Source organism: Pyrgilauda ruficollis, unplaced genomic scaffold (genome assembly GCF_017590135.1).
Source record: "Pyrgilauda ruficollis isolate IOZ18807 unplaced genomic scaffold, ASM1759013v1 scaffold9, whole genome shotgun sequence".
NCBI lineage: Eukaryota > Metazoa > Chordata > Aves > Passeriformes > Passeridae > Pyrgilauda > Pyrgilauda ruficollis.
Genome location: NW_024531043.1, coordinates 1676552 through 1697594, shown reverse-complemented (window position 1 = coordinate 1697594; position 21043 = coordinate 1676552). Strand labels below are relative to the sequence as shown.

The 21043-nt window shown below is 54.7% G+C and overlaps 1 protein-coding gene across 1 annotated transcript in view; it reads right to left on the bottom strand.

The window, feature by feature from the left end:
* The window catches only part of KSR2 (kinase suppressor of ras 2), a 77843-nt gene that overhangs the window by 27207 nt on the left and 29593 nt on the right, over positions 1 to 21043 (bottom strand). Inside the window, exons 5-11 of the mRNA XM_041488790.1 lie at positions 17569 to 17750; positions 9467 to 9536; positions 8803 to 8886; positions 6358 to 6425; positions 4822 to 4946; positions 2568 to 2736; positions 64 to 105 (exon numbers count right to left, since the gene is read on the bottom strand). Of these exons, the coding sequence (XP_041344724.1) occupies positions 64 to 105; positions 2568 to 2736; positions 4822 to 4946; positions 6358 to 6425; positions 8803 to 8886; positions 9467 to 9536; positions 17569 to 17750 (740 nt within the window). The remainder of the gene's footprint in view (positions 1 to 63; positions 106 to 2567; positions 2737 to 4821; positions 4947 to 6357; positions 6426 to 8802; positions 8887 to 9466; positions 9537 to 17568; positions 17751 to 21043) is intronic.

The following is a 21043-nucleotide window of genomic DNA, read 5'->3' as shown; positions in this document are numbered from 1 at the left end:
CACGCACCCATCCCCACGAGGAGAAACCCCAGCATCCAAGGAGAAACTTCCAGAGAGCCTTACCTGGGAAAATGAACTGCTGCTTGTACTTGTAGTAATGGGAGGCTGGAAAAGAGGAACAAGGTTTCAACACTGACCTGTGGAGCTGGAAAAGCTCCAGCCTGTGCCCAGTTCTTCACCAGGAAACCTCAACCCCAGTTGTGTGAAGCCCTCCTGTGTGATCCAACCTCTCCCATTTCCATATCCCCATATTCCATATTCCAAAATGGCACATAGGATGCCCAGGCCAAAAAATTAAGACCTTTGCTGGATTATAAATTGATTTTCCCCCCCACAGCTTCTCTTCTGCACCATTTGAAGAGCGTCAATGTCACCCACTAAGTCACTGGTGGGGTTTGGACACCAGTTTGCCAGCTGTGGCCCTCAAGAGGGATTTGGGATTTGCCCCAAGAGGGCATCATAGAGACAAGTGAGGTTTGGAGCTGCTGCCCATTTGGGCCACGTTCCATCCTTTTTGGCCTTGCTTTGGCCGTGTCATCCTGGAAGGAGTCCCAGGAGCCACTGTCCAAAGCCAGAGTTCGGAGAGGCTCTGGGTGTCGGGAACAACCACTGGCTCCCATTTCCAGCCCAAGGATTGATCCAATTCCATGGGCACGCAGGTCATGGGTGTGAAGAACTCAGAGCTGCTGAGGCCACCAGGGGTTGGCAGCAGCTCAGAAGTCACCTCCTTATCTCCAAGACCCCAAGGGCCATGGCTCAGCTTCCCCCCTCCAGCTCAGAGACCCCAAAGTCCGACCTCAGCCCTGCAGCAGGACCTGAGCCAACATCAAAGGAGCCTGGAAGGTAATTCCAGCAGGAGAAGGTCACTGTCTCACCACTTCCAAGCTCAAATCCTAATCCCTGAGATAATCATCCTGATGGGATAAACCACGGAAAACTTCCCGGCTGGGAAGATGAAAGCAGAGAAAGTCCTGGTTTGGATCCCATTCTGCTCCTGACAGGAACAAAACAGGGAGCAAACACCCCCAGAGATGCCAGGGTCTGATCCTGCCCTGCTCTGTCAGCTGGGAATGTGTTCCAAGCCCCCCAAAGGGGGCTGAAATCCATGAAATAATGTCCCAACAAACCCCAGAGGGAGGTGTCTGCTCCAGAAGTGACCCATGATGGGGTTACCAAAGGCTGGATCCTCCCAGAGCCAGGCAGGGTCCAGGGCTGGCCCAGCAGTGGATTGGGATTCCAAGACATCAGGACACTTTGGCTCTGGAAGAGCTCCTTGGGCTGGGTCATGCCAGCACGGAATTCACGCCGTGTCCTCTCAGACCTTGGAGCCTCCAGGGCTGTGCCTGGTGAAATCCTGACCCTGTGTGTGGATCACATCATTCCTGGGAGTGCTCAGGGCTTCCTTGTGCCATTCCAGAACCCTGCCTGAATCCCAGGCACTCTGGGACTGCCACCTCTCTGGCCATACAGGACATGATGGGTGGTTGATTGCTGGTGGAGTTCCTAACTTCTGGAAGTGTTTGTTGTTTCAGTGATGGATTCTGCCAGGCAACTTCCTCCTCATCTTCCTCCTTCTTCTCCTCTTCCTCTCTCACTGAAGACTGCTCAAGATGGAGGCACCACCATGGAGCATGAAGATTCTGCCTGGTTGCTCTGGAGAAGCCATCCTGACCCTCCTTCTGACCACACCAGTTCATTAATCCTGGGATTTTGGGTCTGCAGGACCTCAACCTTCCGGCTGGTCCAGCAAGGAGGTCATGGACCAAGCAGGGCCACCAGAACAGCCAGGAGTGCCTCAGCATTCCAGAGATCTTCTCTTCCCTTGCCAGTTCTATTTTTGGAGCAGGTGGACACAATTCCAGGAGTGATGCTGAGCAATTCCCTCCTGGAAGGGACCTTTCCTGGAGCAGCAGGACATCACAAAGGAAGGCAGACATGCTGGGACAGGCTTTGATACATCCTCAGCCCAGGAGGAGCTTTTTGGGCCATCTTCCATAACTTCTGTGTCCTGCAGCCACCACGACCTCCCTGCCTCTCCCACCATCCCTGAAGAGATGGAGCTCCTGGAGCAGATGGATCTCAGGTCCAGATTCCATGGGACAAGCCACATTAGACATTCCCAGAATCATCTGTCACCCCACACATGCTGGGGACCCATCACCCCAAAAACACATCAGGATCACCCCAATTTGCCATCATAGAGGGGTCAGCCCCTGGTTTCTGTTTGCACCTGAGGCAAAATGCCTGGAAACCCATGGAAAAATGGAAAATCCACGCCTGGAAAGGCTTTTTAGCCTCAAGAGAGGAGAAGTTGGGCTGGCCCCAACTCTGGAGGATTCCAAGACTGGATCAAGCCTTGGGCTCTGACTCTTCTTCAAGCAGGAGATTTGACCAGAAACTCCCAACCTGAATTATCCTAAACTCATCTTTTCTCCGTATTTCTACTTCCACCTTCTCCCCGCCCTGGTGCAAACCCAGGAAGGGAATTAGGTGGAACTGTCCCACATCCCAAGGACACGAGTCGCCCTCAGGGGGCAGGGGGGGACACGGGGAGGGGGCGGCAGTACCTGGCAGGTTGAACTGCTTCTGCTGTCGCGGGCACTGCGGGGACGGGTGCAGCGGGGACGGGGGCGTGGCGCTGGGGGGCAGCGGCGGCGCCGGCGAGGACGGCGTGGACGAGGTGGTGGACGAGGGGTTGCTGCTGGAATCTGGCTGGTAGGGCACCGGAATGTGGTCCTGAGGAACACAGGGAAGGAGGGAAAGGAGAGGAGACGGTGAGAGCAGCGCTGGTTGGTGCCACCCCGAGGTGCAGAGAACCCCACGTGACATCATCCCACTCGTTTCTTCCAGAAGTCCTAGAAAACACCCAGAGCTTTCCCCAAAGCTGTTTGTATTCCTCCAGGCCATTTCCCATCATATATTGGCTCCTTTCCCACCCTCACCCCCAGCTGAGGGGTCTACAAATCTCCTGGCTCTGCACAGCCACGGCCACCAAGGCCAGAATCGGGGCCACCACCTTGGGGCCTGGTCCTTGGGGACAACAAGGTCCAGGAAGTTCCTGCTGAGCTCCTTCGGGCCAAACCCCAGGGCCTTGCAGGGAGCAGAGGGATCTGGAATGAGCAGCCAACGCACCCCAAGACATTCCTCAGCATTCCTTGACTCTTCCCAGTCAAGGCCATCGATTTTGGGTGCACATTGGGGTGGGTGGGAAGGGACCACTGAGAGCCAACAGGCAGGAAAACATGCTTGGATGTCTTAGATCCCAAAAGGAAAACTGGGGCCAGAATTTGCCCCCTTGCTGCCCAACTTAGAGCCACTGAACAGGGTCTGAGCAGTGCTGAGCTTTCCCATTCCCACAGAATTTCCTTCCAAGGTTAAAAAATCTGCACAAGCCTTCCCCAGCAGGTAATTTTGTCCTAATTAATTAATTCTTAAATGAGCTCGGCTTTCCAGGAAAGCCATATTGGTCATCATTCCATGCTCAATAATCTTGGTCAGGTAAATTCTTTTTTAAGCAACCAGTGAAGGTCAAAACAATAAGATTTCATGGGGGGTTGGAATTAGAGGAATTTAAGGTCTCTTCCAACCCAGGGCCATTCCATTATTTTATTCAGGATACCTTTAAAGAAATACTTTTAGAAATACCAAAGTAAGAAGGGGACCCTGCTGAAATAAGAATATTTATAGGGGAAATTTCAACCTGAGTGGGAGTGCTCAGGACAAAAGCACCAGCCCAAAACAACACAACCAGATCCCTACAACGAAGAAATTCCTAAAAAGATTTAGGTTTAAAATCAGCATCTCCAGGAGCATATTGGTACCCAGACTTTTCCCAGAGCCAGAAGATGCTGAGGGCTGGAGGAGCTCAGCCAGGCTTTGGGAATTCAGGGTTTTGTTGATCCATTCCCCATCAGGTCAATGATGTCCCTCTTTCTGAGCACTTCCAGCCTGCCAATCCCTCACCCTACCCTTCCTCCAAGGAATTTTCCACTGGACAACAGGCTTTAAATTCCATCAGAACCAGCCCTGGGATGAGTTTATTGTATCAAGGCAGAGCAGGAGTGAGCCAGGTGCTCTGTCAGGTCTGGCTTGAGCAGCTTCGCCAGGGACAATCCAATTCCAGGCTGGTTTTATTTGCAACAATAAATTTGTTATTTATTGAAGCCTCCACTGGGAGCAGAGACCTCAAACAACCCCAAGTTCAGCTTGGGCCTGGAGACTCAGAGGCCATAACAGAGCAGGAATGGGACAGCAGGATCCAGGCTGTTCTGGAAGTGCTGATCCCATTTTAATTTTAAAAGAAATAACTTCTTTGGATACATATCCAGGGCAGGGAATGGAGCTGGGAAGGGGCTGGAGCCCCAGGAAAGGCTGAGGGACCTGGAAAGGGGCTCAGCCTGGAGAAAAGGAGGCTCAGGGGGGACCTTGTGGCTCTGCACAGCTCCTGACAGGAGGGGACAGCCGGGGGGATCGGGCTGTGCTCCAGGGAACAGGGACAGGAGGAGAGGGAACGGCCTCAGGCTGGGCCAGGGGAGGCTCAGGGTGGAATTTGGGGAAATTCCTTCTCTGAAAGGGTGGTCAGGCACTGGCACAGCTGCCCAGGGCAGAGCTGGAGTCATTCAGCAGCCATGTGGATGTGGCACTTGGGGACATGGGACAGTGCTGGCCTTGGCAGTGTAGGGGGAGCAATCAAACTCAATTTTCCTAAATGATCTTTCCCAGCCGGAAGAATTCCATTATTCTCTGCGCAGCTGTGGATAGTTGGGTGCAGGGGGTCCTGTCCCTGTGGCAGGGTGTGGACACAGGGGGCTCAGGGCTCACCTTGTTGAGTTTGTTGGTTTTGGGGAGCGTTTGGCTGACGTGCAGGTCCGAATACCGGGGGGGCTTCCTCAGGGGGTTGTTGATGTCGCAGGGCACCGACTCCGTCCGGACTAACCTTGCTGGATTCAGAAGGGGGAGAGGGAAAAGGGGGTGGAGAGAAGGGGAAGAGAAAGGGAAGGACATCAAAGCTCAGCAGGAGCGCTCGGGGTCGCCCTGTGCTTGCAAACCGCTCTCCAAAGCGATTCCCGCGGCACTTCCAGCCTGGGGTGGCAGCTGAACTTCGGGATCCTCCTGCACCCCGGCCACAGCCAACCCCCCCGGGGTGCGAGGCAGCAATTTGGGAGGGTCCAGCAGCTGCCACGACTCCTCTGTGAACCGGGGCTCAGCCAGCACAATCCTGTTCCTTGCTGGAGCTTTATGGGGTGAGGGGAAGGAGCTGGCTCAGAACACTCTCAGCAGGGAGACTTCTGGGGGAAAAGCCAGCCTGAAGGCTGGGGGGTTCAGGAATGGTTTAACTCCAAGAAAATGGATTTAAGAGCTGGGTTTGGGATTTTTTTGGGGGGGTGGGGAGGTATTTCAGTGATGCTGAGGCCACCCGAAAGCCATGCCGCTTCTAAAACACACAGCGGGCAGCTCCGGCTCTGGCAACATCACAGCCCTAAATCCCAACTCCTGCCTGTCTCAGGAGCCCGACTGCCCCTTCCCTGCCTCCCGGGCAGGGTTTGCAGCAGCTCCGAGCCTGACGGGGGAAGGGGGGGGGGAAATCTTCAACCGCTTCCACCCAAATTTGCTGCAAGCGAGGCCGTGGCTTGGGATGGGGGCTGTAAAATTGCCCCCTCTGAGGTGCCACCGGCAAAATCCTTTTCCCCGGGATTAAAGCAAGGAGCGGGTTTTGGGGAGATATTTAACACAAAGGAACAGCTTTAAGAGCTCAAAATTCAAGGCAAGAGCGATTGGAAGCGTTTCCCTCAGGCAGTCGCGGTCCTCTGGCCAGCAAGGGAGCCAAAAATCTGGAAGAAAAGAGGTGGGAAGCGCCGCCCCGCCGTCCTGCTGCAAGGTTCTGCCTGTCTCTGCGCGGGTTTTAGGCCGGGCTCTCCCGCAGGAGAGCGGGATAAGGCAGCTCCAAAAAGCACCACGAGCATCCGCAGGGCCACGGCCGCGTCCCCGGCGCGGGGACCCCGCATGCACCGGGAGGTTCGGGGTCCCACATCCGCCCTGAGCTCTCGACAGAAGCAAAAGGCGAAAACCTGGTTGGACTTACCCCGTGCGGTGGGGAATCTGAAAAGAAAAGGAGGCAGGGGGAGGGTGGGTGGAAGTGGTTTGCAATGCAAATCTGCCTCGCCCCGACCGGCTCGTCTCCCTACAAGCGGAAAAAACGGTGGGTAACATTTCCCCGGAGCGCCCAAGCGGTTCGGGAGCCTCCGTCCCGCCGGGGACCCCGCCTGGGTCCGGCTCCCGAATCGCCCGGGGGGCTTTCGAAAGTTTTACCCGCTGGCAGCATCCCCGGAGCTCGGAGCGGGGAGCAGGGGGCCTCACCTCCGCGGTGGATGATCAGCAGGTGACACGGGGGGGCCTCTTTGGTGCATTTGTTGTGGCACTTGAGCCTGGCAGGGGATAGAGAGAAAGGAGTGAGAAGGGAAAACTGATGGATGGAGGGACAGGATAAGGGGGAGCTTCTTCCCACTGCCAGAGGGCAGGGATAGATGGGATATTGGGAAGGGATCGTTCCCTGGCAGGGAGGTTGAAGCTGTGGCTGCCTCTGGATCCCTGGAAGTGTCCAAGGCCAGGCTGGATGAGGCCTGGGATAGCAGAAGGTGTCCCTGCCCATGGCAGGGGTGGAATGGGATGAGCTTTAAGATCCCTTCCTATCCAGGCCATTCTGGGATTCTGTGATGGAGTTTTTTCCTCCTTTTCCCCTTGGGAAAGTGACTGGATGCACAGCTTTGGTCCTTCACTCAGTCTGAGCCCTGCAGGCTCCCTGCTTCCATCATTCCCAAGCAGCAGGCTCAGGGATAGAGAACAGTGTGGGATGCACATCCCAGAAAACCAGGAGGGGCTGACTGGCAGGACACAGGAGCTGCACACCCCCGGAAAATGCCTCCATCCCAGTGGAGCAGCACAGAAATTCCCAAACCTGAGGGCTCTGCCCCGCTGCCCCTTTCTGGGCCAGCCAGGCTTGAGGACTCCCCGAATTGTCACTTCTGCCAGAGCTGGCTGCAGTAAAAGCAGCAGAGTCCTGCACTGGGGAAGGGTGTACTGGAAGGTGGGACAGGATGAGCTTTAAGGTCCCTTCCAGCCCAAACCAATCCCCATTCCCACCATCCTGCTGCTGGATGCTTAACTAAATTCAGGAGAAGCAGCGGGGGAAGAAGTGGCTGTCCTGGTCCCTGATGTGTCCCTGTCATTGTGTCCTCCCCTCCTGCATTTATTAAGCACATTTAGCCAAAATAAAGAGAGGATTTACAGTCTCTGGATATTCTGCAGAGCTTTTCCCGGTTTGTTTTTTTTTTTTTTCCGGAGCCAGGGCAGGAGTCTGGAGGGCTTCACCCCCGGGTCATGCATATAGGCATAGGCAGACTCCCAAATCCTTCCCATTCCTCCTTAATTAAGGATGGAAGCGCATCCCCAGCTCACGCTCTGCCAGGCCGGCAGAAAGCCATGGGGGAAAAGGGAAAAAGAAGGAAAGGATTTATCAAAACAAGGGGAAATGATGGGAAAAAAAAAAAAAAAAAAAAAAAAAAAGAACGGCAGCTTCAAGTCAATGAGCTGGGTAATGAAAATTCAGGAGCTGCCCGTGTTAGCTTTTATTACAAAACTGTTCCTAGAGGGAAAGGCAGGAATTAATTTGGTATTTGAGGCTTGGGAGATTTGGGGTCCAGTTGTTTGTTTTACCTGTTGGTTCCCCTCTGCTTTCTGGGGAAAGCAGCGCCGGGGCAAGGCTGGAAAAAGCCTAAATGCCTTGTGTTCACTCCCAACTTTTGACTGCCAGGAAATGGATTTGTTCTTTTCTGTAGGATTACAGGGAGCAGGATTTGCACAGCCAGAGCCACAGCATCCCTGATCCTGGTCAGGGATCCCTCCTCCAGCACGGAGAGCTCGCAGGAAAAGCCTCCAGTTCCTTGAGCATGGATAGAACGGGAATCACCCCTTTAAAATCCCTGTATTTGATAACATCCCTGCCAGAAAAGCCCCACCAGCTGCGGAGTAACCGAGCGCTTCTCGGCAGGTTTAAATCCCAATTTACCAACTCATCAACGCTTAATCAGCGGCAGCAGCGATCCTTACCGCTCCGTTACCCGCAGACAATCACACATTCCCAGCTCTAGGAGAGGCAGTCCCGGCTCCAGCAGCAGCTTCCCCAAGCGCGGGGGCCGCACGGCTCTGCCCAAGGCCGGGCTGTGGTGGACTGGGAGCAGCCCCAGGCTCTGCCTCGCTGTTTTTCCGCTCCTGTCCCGTTTTATCCCCTCTCCTTTGTATCATGGATTAACCGATTTGGCTCCTCGGGGACCCTGCCAGGACACAGAAGTGCCCAAAACTCGGCAGAAGCAGAGGTTCCAGCCCAAAACTGTGGGCAGAACCCACCTGATGCCCAGAGCTATCCCTGCCTGGTCCAGCACATCCATCCCCCACGTCCTGCAGATAATTCCACCGGGAATCTCCATAGCGTGGGGATCTAAAGCCAGGCTTGGGGAAGGGGGACTGTCAGGATCTGACTCAGAGCTCTGGAGCGAGCAGAGCCGAGGTCTGGCAGGCACATCCTCCCCGAGGAGCCTGATCCCATCCCAGAAACAAGCCCAGCCCTGCTTTGGGGTGTTATTCCCTCAATTCCTCATCTCATTAAAGCTTCCTGTGAGGATGAGCTGGCGAGAGCCTGGTTGGTGTCTCCATGCCCAAATCCCTGCTCGGCTCCCCCGGCCAGACCCCGATTGTCCCCTCCCGGTTTTAAGGAGTGACACAAACAGCTCCGGCACGGCGCCATACTTGCAGTTTTTGCATTTTAAGCCGAACAACATTCCCTTCCCGCAGACGGTGCAGGTCTGAGACATCCAGTACTTGGTGGAAAACCTGCGGAGAGAAACACAGAGAGGGAGAGCTGAAGCCTCACTTATCTCCCGAGCCCTGCTTCATCCTCTCTCTGCTGCCCTCAAACTCCGCTGCAGGTGTTGAGGAATTTTTTCTAGGGATGCCAAAACACAACCCCGAGCCTTCCTTTGGTTCTGGAAGCTTGTTCCAAAGGGAATCCACCCCCAACTCCCTGGGATTCCCACCCCAGGACCCCCCAAAACCTCTGCCTGCCCTGGGGACCAGTGTCTGCAGTCCCTTGGGAAGCAGCTTCCCATCAAACAGCAGCACTCTTCCTGGTGCTTTTCCCTCTTCAGGGAGATATGGAAGGGTTGTAATCCCGAGATGGGGAATTTGCTGAAGGCTGGCAAGGTCACAGATAATACACAGATTTATTGATAGCAGCTCGAGCCTTATCTAAGCCAGATCTGAGCTGAAATGGAATTGAAATGGGCTTGGAGGACAGCACAGCCCAGCATCGGAAAGAGAGGGAATGTCCCCAATCTCGGTGTTCTGGAGCAGAGATGGGAAGGGAGATGCCCATCCCTCATCCCCCGGCACGGCAGCAGGGGGAGGGGCCCACCTGTGTTTTATGGAGTTTCCTAAATCCCGCCGAGGGATCTGCGGGGACCAGCGAGGCACTGACAGCGTATCTGCAGGGAGAGACCAGGAAAAGCAGCACTGGTAACAGCATCGAGAGCTGGGGTTCAGACTTTTTGGGAAGGGGAGAAAAGGATGTGCACAAAAAATGGGATTTTCCTGCTATTTCCCCCTGGAATGCCTCTCTGAGCTCCCTGCTGGAATGCAGGAGAGCTCTGGGATTTGTGGGAATCGAGGTCTCCTGTCCCAGATCCCATCACCCAGTTTGGACCAGGGAGGGGAGAGGGTGCATCCCTGCGGAGGCAGGGTGGGATTGCAAAACTTTTGGAATGACATCAGGATGAAAGGGGAAATAAAACTGGAGCAGCCTCACTGTCAGTTTTTAATAAGACATTACAGCTTGAGGTGGCAGCTGAGGAAAAGCTGAGTGCCAGCCTCTCCAAAGGTGATTCCATTCCTGTTCCAGGGGAAGAACAGAGTTAAAGGCAGTCCCGGTGCTCTCCTTCCAGGGGAAAAGCAGGGAGAGGGATAAGGAAAAAGAGGGAAGTTCACTGGCACCACTGGAGCAGGAAGGCAATCAGAAGCATGGTCATGCTTGGATTCCCCATCCTCCTTCAGCCTTGGCAAGGGTGGAAAAGCTGCTCCTGCTCCTCCTCCTCCTGCTCCTCCCGGCCACGGGAAAGGTCCTGCCCCGCAGGATGCTCAGCCCCGGGAGCGGATCCGTGCCGGGATCCAAAGGCTGAATTTTCACTCAGGGATTTGAGAGGTTTCCCGGGCACCAGCGGTGGCTCCCGGCTGTTTGCTCAGAGTGCCAGCAAATCCCTGGCTAAACAGGCGCTGGATATTAGCCCAGGGAGCGGGGAGAGCCGCTGTTTGCTCCAATATCCCATTTTAATATAGCGGCAGGCACGGGGCTCTAATTGCACCGGCCGGCTGAAGGTTACATTTACATCCCTCTCCCCGGGTTAGAAATCCTGGGAGCAGCCCGAGCTGATCCTGCTGCAGCACTTCCGACCAGCAGCAGCTCTGGATCCTTCTTGTCTTCTGGTCATTCCTCAGGCAGAGGCAGCAATTGAGATGTCAGAATCACACAAGCATGGGATGGTTTGGGTGAGAAGGGACATTAAAATCCTCTCATTCCCATGGGCAGGGACACCTTCCACTGTCCCAGGCTGCTCCAAGCCCCAGTGTCCAACCTGGCCCTGGGCACAGCCAGGGATCCAGGGGCAGCCACAGCTGCTCTGGGCACCCTGTGCCAGGGCCTGTTGCCCACCCTCCCAGGGAACAATTCCTTCCCAATATCCCATCCATCCCTGGCTTCTGGCAGTGGGAAGCCATTCCCTGTGTCCTGGCTTTATCCACCCGTGTAAAAAGTCACTCTGCCAAACTTTTATAAGCTCCCTTCAAAGCCAAGGAGGGGAGTTCATGTCCCCAGCACCACATTGCCAATATTTTTGATATTTTCTCACCAATTTTTGTGACAACTCACCCTGGACTGCCGGACCAGCATCCCTCCTCTACCTCCATCTCCACAATCTCCCAGGGGTGGGAATTTGGGCCACAAATCTCAGAGGTGAGTGACCCCTCCGTGCCCAGCCTCATGCCTCCCTGAGTGTCATTCCCCCTCACTAAATCCTGTTAGAAAACTGAGTTGTCATCACCCACGCTCCAAGGCCGCTCCCTGAAGAGCTAAACACCCCGGCCAGAGCAGCTCTTCTCCCGGAATTAAATTACAACCTCCACGTTATCAGCCACAATTTATTCCCACTAACTTTCGGCTGGCCTCAATTAAATCCTGCCAGCCCGGGGAGGGGGAGAGGGGATGGAGGCGACGGCGGCTGCTGGGCCTTTTAATTACTTTCTAAATGTGCTCGCTGCAAAAATGTATTGAAGTGTAGCGGGGATTTTGACCTCGTAACATAAATGAGCCCGACGTGACTCACAGCTAATTACCTTCATTAGCGGCAGCGAGCCACGTAGGATCGCGGCGTTTAACAATAGAGCCGCTGTTGGCAGGAGGGCAAAGCAGCGGAGCGGGGCAGGAGGGCAGGGAGAGGCACCGGGGATCAGCCCCGAGGGCTTGGGGGGCTCTGGAGTTAATTGGGGAGTCTCCCCTTTACCCGGATTCCTCGCAGTGTTAACTCGGGGGGATGCCCAGGGGGAGATGCAGCAGCCTCCCCCCAGCACAGGAGGAATGTTCTCATTGAAAACCCCCCACCTTGCCACAATTAGCGCTAATTACAAAGGGGGAAACCCCCATGAGCGGTCTTGGTGCAGGGAGGGAGGGTCGGGCTTTGTCGTGGGGACCCCGTGATGGAGAAGGGGCCGCGGGATCGGTTGATCCTCGCACGCTTTGAAGCGTGACAGCGGCTGCGTCTCCCCATCCTCCCTCTTCCCATCCTCCCTCTCTCCCTGTTCCCTCCCTCCGCCCTCTCTAGCACCCCGAAGCTGCCCCCGTGCCAGTGACTATTTAAAAACTTTATCACCAGCAGCCTCCTGCCTGCCTCAAAAATCCGAATTCTCCCGGCCATAATTCCCCCCGCTGCCCTCTCCCGCTCCGAGCTGGCATTTCATTGGGCACAAGCGGAATTTCGCAGGGTGGCACCCACTGAACAGCCCCGTGGATACTTCCCCCGGTCACCCACCCCATCCCTGCCTCCCGAGGGGTTCCCAAAAGCCAAACCCCGCTTCCCGATGTGGCGGCACTGCCCAGTGACAGCCCAGCCGCGGTGCCAGGCAATGCCACCCTCCTTCCGACACCTCCGTGTTTTCTTTCGCCGCTCCAGCAAAGGTCAGGGCTCCTGCTCCGCGCGGCACAGCTCATCCCAAAATCAACAGCCGCGCTTGATGGGATCAGCTGTGCCAGCAGCAGAGTCGGGAAGGGGAAAACCGATCGGGCCACGGGTGACAGCCACCTCCGGCGTGTCGCTGACAGGCGACACGGCAGAAGAGCCCTGCCACCCCGCTCCCCGGCGGTGACAGGCAGCTGTGACAGCCAGCGCCGCTCTGAGTGGCACCCGCGCGCCTCGGAGGTGACGGGGACGCGGCGGTGCTGCCGTGGCCGTGACGCCCCCGCTGCCATCCCGGTGAATTCCGGCTGGGACCCAGCTGGGCTGCCTGGGCATGTCCTGCATGGAGAAAAACACCTGAGCTTCCCAATTTCATTATTTTGGGGTTGTACCCTCCTTGGGGTGGGTGGTGATGCCTTCAGAGAGCCTCAAACCCTCTCCAAGGACACCTGGAGCATCTTCCAGGGGTGGCAGCCGTGCTGAACCACAGGGATGGGGACTGTTTTGTCACAATTGTCCCTTCGTCATCTCCTGGCCCCTGTCTGGATGTCAGAGAGCTGGTGGGAGCCCATTATCCATCACAGAGACAGCCTGATAAACAAACCCTCCTTCTCCTACTATGTAGAAAATGGATTTGTAGAGTGGTCAGAAAAGATCAGAATCCAACACTACTACAGCAAACACGTTCTCATTATGAATGGGACAGAGGAAATCGATGGAAGGGGACTTGGTAAGAATCCCAGGATGAGTCACTGCAAAGCCAAGAAATGGCCAGGAGGCTTTGCACTTATCCCAAACATCCCAAATATCACCAAAATGCTCCCAAGGTGGGTGAGTCCCATGGAGAGATTCAGAGGAGACACTGGGGTGGAGCCTCTTCCCAAAAGAGTTCAACAGCAGAAGAAATCCAGGATCAGGAATATCTCCACCACCAGGCAAAAATCCCAGTCCAGAGACAAATCATAATATCCATGGAATGGTTTGGGTGGGAAAGAATCTCAAAGATGGTCCATTCCCACCCCTGCCATGGCAGGGACACCTTCCACTGTCCCAGGCTGCTCCAAGCCCCAGTGTCCAACCTGGCCTTGGGCACTGCCAGGGATCCAGGGGCAGCCACAGCTGCTCTGGGCACCCTGTGCCAGCTGCAGTGACAGAGTTCCAATGCCTCAGCCTGTGGCAGTGCCAGGGACACCAAGGAGGTCTCCCCACCACCCTGGATGTACTTTCCACATGGTCCCAGCTGGGATCCAAGCACCTCAGGGAGATGCTCTGCAGCAAAGTCCCTTCATGAGACATCTCAGGCCTTGCTCGTGCTGCTTTTAGGGCCAAAATAGGATGGGAGAGATCCCAGAGCAGCTGCTCCAGCAGCTTTCCCTCGCCAGGACCGAAATCCATGCAGGATTCAAGGTACAAAGGCAGTCACATGCTCCCTCCACGAGTGCACGTGGCAGATACTCCACATGGAATTTGGGAAGTGTCCCTGTCCATGTGGGGGGTTGGAATGGGATGGCCTTTAAGGTCCCTTCCAACCCTGTGGATCACAGCCAGGTCCAGTGGGTGGAAGGATGACCCAGGATGGATCCAGCAGGATGAAACCAAACCTGAGCAGGAGCAGAGGGGATCATCTGAAGCAGGAGCTGCTCCCAGAGCTTCCCTCCAGAAAAGAAAGAGTCCCCTTCTAACCCGGGCAGTTCCCCTTTCCAACGTGACAATCCCATTTACCCAGCTCAAATGCCACGTTCAGCTGGCTTTAAGCCTGACACGGGGAATTCCCCCCCAGTTCCCAGCCTTGCAGCTCAGTTAGGCTTGTCCAGACAAAGCTGTGCCCTCCGACTCTGCTGCCAGGGTGGGAAACCCCCCAGAGCCTCGCTGCCAGCTGTGGCCAGCTGTGGCTGCAGGGAGCTGCCAGCACAGCTGGGGAGTGCTCCTGCCATGGCTCATGCAGGGCAGGCTCAGGGAGGAGGGAACCACTGGTGGTCCCCAAGGAAGGAGGTTCCCTTTGGGAAGTCCCCTCCTGGAGGTGTTTGGGCTGGGACAGCGTTAGGGAGAAGTGTCCCCCCCAAAGCCACCCCAGCACTGGCAATAGGGGACCAAGGAGAGGGGGCATGGGTGGCACTAGCTGCTTCCCCATGTCACATTCAACACCACTGTCATGTCCTTGGGTCCAGCCTGGTGCTTTCCAGAAGCAAAGCTGGATTTAGGGCTCCGGGACTCCCACCCCAACCCAATGGACATTTTCCTGGATCCCTGTCCACCAAACCTGCCTGAGGTCAGCCCTTCAGGGGCTCTTCCAGGAGCTGGGGGGCCTCAAGGAGCTCTGGTGGCATCTCAGCACTTCTCACTTGGCCATCCCTGGTTGGGATCCTGCTCATGCTCAACACCATAAACTGCAAATTCCTCACTCACAAAGCCAAGGGGAAGAGGCAGGACCAGGATTCAGGAGAATCCCCCCAGGGGAGAATCCCCCCAGGCCAGAGCAGCAGCACGGTGGATGTGATGGAGGTGTCACACAGGACTGGGCAGGGAGGGGACATCCCTGGAGACCACATTAAACCAGTCATTCTACAACTTCTGAGGGGCAGCTCGGGTCTCTGCTCCCCGTGGCAGTGAGAGGGAATGGCTGGAGCTATGTTGGGTGGTTTAGATGGAGATCAGGGAAAGGCTCTTCCCCCAGAGGGTGCTGGCACTGCCCAGGCTCCCCAGGGAATGGGCACGGCCCCGAGGCTGCCAGAGCTCCAGGAGCCTTTGGACAGCGCTGCCAGGGATGGACAGGGTGGGGTTGTTGGGGGGTCTGGGCAGGGACAGGAGCTGGATCAGTGATCCCTGGGGATCAACTCAGGATATTCCATAATCCTGTGATTCCCCTGGCCAGATTTGCTGGAGGAAGAGGCTCCTTCTGCAGCTCCCTCCAGCCCTCTGTGAAAATCCATTCCCATCAGGACAAAGGGATGTTAAAAATCAGAGGGAAGCATCCAAACCCACTCCTGACCCGGGCCAGGGATGACTCAGATGGGAACGTGCTCCTGCCAGGAGCAGCAAGGCAGTGGAAAAGAAATCATGGAGAGACAGCCAGGGAGGGACGGGGCCTCACTGGGCTCCCCTCACCCATCTCCAGCTGACGACAACAACAACAATTTTTGTGTTTCCGTGCTTAGGGAAGTAATTCCACAGCAATCCAGAGCATCTGGGTGCTCTTGTGCTGCTCCCACAGGAGGAAAAAGGAAGAGGGATTTTTAGGAAAAAACATAGGGATGGGATATTGTGGAGAGCTCAGCTGTTGAACCACCACAAGGATGGGGACAGGGAATCCTTGGGATGCAGGGAGGGCTTGGAACAACCTGCCCTAGGGGGAGGTGTCCCTGCCCATGGAAGTGGATGAGCTTCAAGCTCCCTTCCAGCCCAAATCATTCCATGATTCTGCTCCCTACAAACAAACGTCTGCTCTGCTTGGTGTAACTCCCACACGGATGTTGATCCTGCAAGGACCAAACAGTATGGAAAAGGTTTTATAGTGACTTCTGTGAGCCAGAGAGAAGTTTGATCAGAGAATCCATGTTTACCCCTGAAAGAATTTCCTACCAAGGTCATTGGCAAAGAAACCAAGAAAGAGAGAAGGATAAATAAGAGAAACCTGCAACTGCCTGTTCCAATGAGCACTTTGCTTGTCTTTCCTGACCAATGAGTAAAGTGTAAACTTATGGGCTTTGTAAGAATGTATAAAAAGCATGCATGCTGCAATAAAAGCAGGTTTGAAGCCTTCTGAAAACTGTGTTGCTTTGTATTGCCTCCATCTCAACTATGACAAAACAGCTCCGCTGATGCCAAAACCTCCCAGCAGGGATCAACCAGCTGGGGAAACCCAGCTCCCTTCCAGCCTGGAAAACATTCCCAGCAGCCAGGGAAGTCGGAGGGAAATGAGAGAAAACACCTCCCCAGCAGTGTCAGTCACTTGCCAGCCCATCACTGCCCACGGCGTCCCGCTGCGGCGGTGCCACGTTCCATCAGGATGTCACAGCATGGCACGCAATCCAGCACTGAGGGGTGGGCAAAACTAATCCAAGGAGACACTCATGGGGGGGCTGGGAATGGGCTTTGGTCCGTGGCTCCTGCTCTGTTGGTCCGGGCTGTGAGCTGAGCACAGACAATTCCATGTGGGAAACAGCAAGGCAGAAATCCCCCTCGCTCCAGGCAAGGAATCAGGTGTTGGATATCTCTGGGAACAGCATTGTCTGCCTGCAGAGCTCCTGCCAGGTGCCACTGTCCCCAAAGCCAAAGGGACAGGAGGAAAAGGACAGCAGGACTGGCTGGATGAGCCCTCAGTGATCCCAAACTGCCAGGGAAGGGAAGGGCAGGGCAGGGCAGGGCAGGGCAGGGAAGGGAAGGGAAGGGAAGGGAAGGGAACGGAAGGGAGCTGCAAACACTTCTTTGGCTGCAGAACCTTCCCCAGCCTACTTCTTGAGCAGGAGGAATGAGTGGAAGACCCCAAAACAAGCCAGGAAGACATTTCCAGAAATGAAACAAGGGGAAAATCCAGGGAAGGAAAGGTGACAGAAACCCAGCCTGGATGTGGAGTTGGAGGAAGTTGTATCTGAGGAACAAGAGGCAAAGGGAACTTGACTTGGCTGGGAATCACTCCCAGCAGCTGCCACGTGTTTCCTCCAGGGAAGTTTCTCTTGGGCCAAGAGCCACGCCTGGCTTGTAAAAGTTTCAGTCCCTGTGGAATTAATCCCAGCACTGGTCTGGGACCAGGAAATGAGGATCAGGCTGTTCCTCCCAGACCTGGGTGAGCTCATGGAGCCAAACCCACCCAGTGAGTGCCACCACCAGCATCTCCTGGGAGAGGACAAAGCCCTGCCAGGTGGGATCAGGGCTGGCTGCTGGGATCAGCTCCACGGGCTTTGCACCAGGACTGGCTTCCCAAAACTCCACATCAGCTCCACATCCAGCAAGAGGGAGAGGTTTAAACACAGAGGTGAAACCACAAAGGTTTACAAAGCAACCCTCAAAAAAGTCACTTTTAGGTGACATCCAGGCAGTGCCACCAACCCAGACAGCACAGAAACCTCACGGCTTTCCCAAAAACCAGAAATAATCAAGTTTTTGTGGCTATCTTTGCCCAGAAGCACCCACAGATCTCTAAACACCAACATGAGGCACCTCCACAAGGGCTGGGCTCATTCCACAACACTCAACCAACATCCTCCAAACCATTGACTCCAAAACTCCCTGGTCCCATCCTCTGCTTGGCATCTCCCACCCCTTGGAAGAGGGATCCGAGGGGGCCGCGGGCACTCACTTGCAGAGAAGGTGGCTTCGGTGTGGACGGGCGGGGTGGAGGGCAGGAAGGGCGGGTACCCCACGAAGAAGGAGCGCAGGGAGCGCTCGGAGAGGAGAGGGGAGCGCTGGGCCGGGATGTTCTCACAGCTCCCCACGCTGTTGTGGATCTTGAGGTTCAGGGGCTTGTTCTTCTTCTTGACTCTGGGAGGGAAAAGAGGAAAAAGGAGGAAAAGTGAAGGGAAAGGGTTGGGGATGGGCTGGTGGCACCCATGGGATGGGGGTGTTGTTGCACCGTCTCCCATGTGATAATTAATGCAACTTCCTCATGAGAATTCCCAATCCCTCCCTGCCATCAAACAAAGGCAATTTTCATTAAGAAACATTCCAGAGCTTTTCTTCTTGAGAACCTGAGTGAAAACAAATCATTGGGTCCAAAAGCTCGTCAGCCTCAGCCTTGCTGACCTTGTCAAATCCCCTAAATGGTCACATTTAATGTCACTACATCAAATAAAGGGCCCAAGAGAGGGTGGGCTGCAGTGCAGAATGTGAGGCACCCCAAGAGATTCCCAGGAATCAGCTTGTCAAGGCACAGGGCTGTGGTGTGGACAACCCAGGACATTGGGGGAAGTTCCTCAGAAATGAAATTCTACAGAGCAGGGAGGAGGAGTCACCTGCCTCTCCCTCCTGTCCCATTTTTCCACACTGGGACAAGGCCCAGTGTTGTTCTGCTGGCTCAGATGATCCCAAAGCTGCACCAGACTGGAAGGATTTGGGATGCAGAGTGACACTGGCAGGTCAGATGGGCCAGGCTGAGGATCCTGGCACTGCGGAGCCACTCCGGCTCATCCGCTCCCACTCTGGCTGCCACAGAGTGAGGAGCAGAGAGAGCCCTGGGAGAGGCAGCTCAGCCCGCTGGAGATCTGCAGCATTTGGGACAGAGACCTTTCGAGAACATCTGGCAGTGCAACACCTCAGGGATTCCTGGAATGTGTCATCCATAATCCCTGCATCCCAACTGGAACTCTGCATCCAGCGCAGTGTCCCAGCACAGCAGGGACCTGGAGCTGCTGGAGAGAGCCCAGAGGAAGCAACAGAGATGCTCCAAGGGCTGGAGCCCCTCTGCTCTGGAGCCAGGCTGGGAGAGCTGGGGGTGCTCACCTGGAGAGGAGAAGGCTCCAGGGAGAGCTCAGAGCCCCTTGCAGGGCCTGAAGGGGCTCCAGGAGAGCTGGAGAGGGACTGGGGACAAGGGATGGAGGGCCAGGGCACAGGGAATGGCTTCCCACTGCCAGAGGGCAGGGATGGATGGGAGATTGGGAGGGAATTGTTCCCTGGCAGGGTGGGCAGGCTCTGGAGCTGAAAATGTCCCACCACTCCCAGCGGTGCCCAGGGGCATCTGGCCCTGCCAGGCGATAGGAAATGGCCTCTTAATGAAGAAAATTAAACCATCTTCTAATAAGCTAATTATTTCCTCACAGAGGAAAGCTGCTGCTGTGTTTAGGGTGGCTGCAAGGACCTCTTTGGGTGCGCTGGGCTCAGGATGGGGTGGATGGTTCCAGGCTGGTCCAGCTGAGCAGCTCTCCTGGCTTGGAACTCCTTGGGGTCAGCCCCACAGCCGATGGTCATGGAGCCATGGAGCCATGGAATGGGTTGGGTGGCAAGGGACATCAGAGCTCATTAAAGGACATGGCCAGGGAAACCTCTCACTGTCCATCCCTGCCTGGTGGCCCAAATCCACTCCATCCCCTCACCTGCTGCTGTTCAATCCCAACCCCACCACCCAGTCTCCACCAAAAATCCCAGTGCTGCTCCCCTGGCATGGCCCCAGCCCCCCTGAGCTCAACCCCAGCCCAAAGCCCTTCCTGAAAGGCAGTGATTAAGCACTAATCTCATTTTTTTCCACCCATAAATCAGTTCCAGACCAAATATTTACTGCGAGCATCATTTCCTCGCCAAGCAGGGCTGCTGACAGCTCTCATTATTAGGAAGGATGAGTGATTGGTCCTCATCTCAAATTATCCAGGGTCTGGATCATGAAGGGGACAAAAGAAAAAAATTCAAGGTTTAATATCACATAATTTTTTTACCACACACTTTTCAGCAGCATGATTTAGTCTGCAAGTTAGAAGTATTTGGACAGAGAGAGATTTTTTTTTTCCTCTCTCTGTTTCTTCAGGAGAAGAAAAAACAATAAAGAATAATAAACATCAGGATCCAACTGGGTGACTGGGCTGGCTGCCTCTCTCCCCATGGCTTTGATCCCTGTCCTGAGAGGATGGGGACAAGAACTGAAGCCTGGAGAGGATCAGGGACATCCTCACCCATGGAAAACCCCCTGGCACAGGGGGCTCACAGGGACAGGACATCCTCTCCTCTGGCTTCAGGACAAGGAGTGCCTGAGGGACAAGGGGCAAACCAAGCCTTGTTTGGGGCTTCTTCAGCAAAAAAGGGTCAAAACTCATCCTTAGGCCAGGGCTGGAGGGTGAGGCCAGTCATGGGCACTTCATAAAAGACTTGTTGCCATGACAGGTTGTTCATCCATCCCTCCATCCCTCATTCATCCATCCATCATCCATCCATCCATCCATCCATCCATCCATCCATCCCTCATTCATCCATCCATCATCCATCCATCCATCCATCCATCCCTCCATCCATCCATCCATCCCTCCATCCATCCATCCATCCGGATTGCCCAGCTCTGCTCCCGGGGTTATCCCAGACCACCCTTCCCAGGGTTTGATCCCATGGGGGAGATAAATGTCATTTAATGCCCACAGCTATGGCGCCAGAACAGGCTTTTCCCCAAAAGAAAGCATTCCATAGCAATTATCTGGGATGACTAGCAGGATCAGTTTGCCACATTGTTCAGGTTTTGGGAATAAATTTTCCTTGGTTTGTCTCCACCAGCAGTCAGAGAAAAATCCTGGAAATGGCTCAGAGAAATAATAACACTAAAACTGATAAGAGAACCAAGTTGGCCTCTGACTGGTTTTTTTGGTTGGTTTTTTTTTGGGTTTTTTTTTTTTTTTTTCAATTACAGCATTTTCAGGAAGCAAAGAAATCTCTTTGCAGTTCCTTTCACAGGAGGGTTTCATTTTCCCACGTGGAGTTTCCCTCTCATTTGAACTTTGTCCACTTCAAAACCACGGGCAAGCAGAGGAGAGCTCCTCATGTTTAACAAGTGAAGTTTTGGTTTTAAATATTCATGATTTCATAAAGGTACCTTTGGAAAAAAGCTGATTTTATCAGGTGAGAGCCAATATCCACATGGGAGAAGCTCAGTTATCACCATTCTCATGGGGTTTTCAGTGGCCAAAGAGAAGAAAAAAAACCCCACTCAACAAAGTGCACTTTCAAAGTCTTGTGAAGTTTTCTTTTTGTTTCCTTAAAATAGAAGCAGAGAAGGGGAAAAAAATTGAAAATTAGTGTCAGTCCCTCAAAGCAATTTCCTTCAGAGAAACACTGGCTCTTCAATTAAGAAAGACATTTATTTT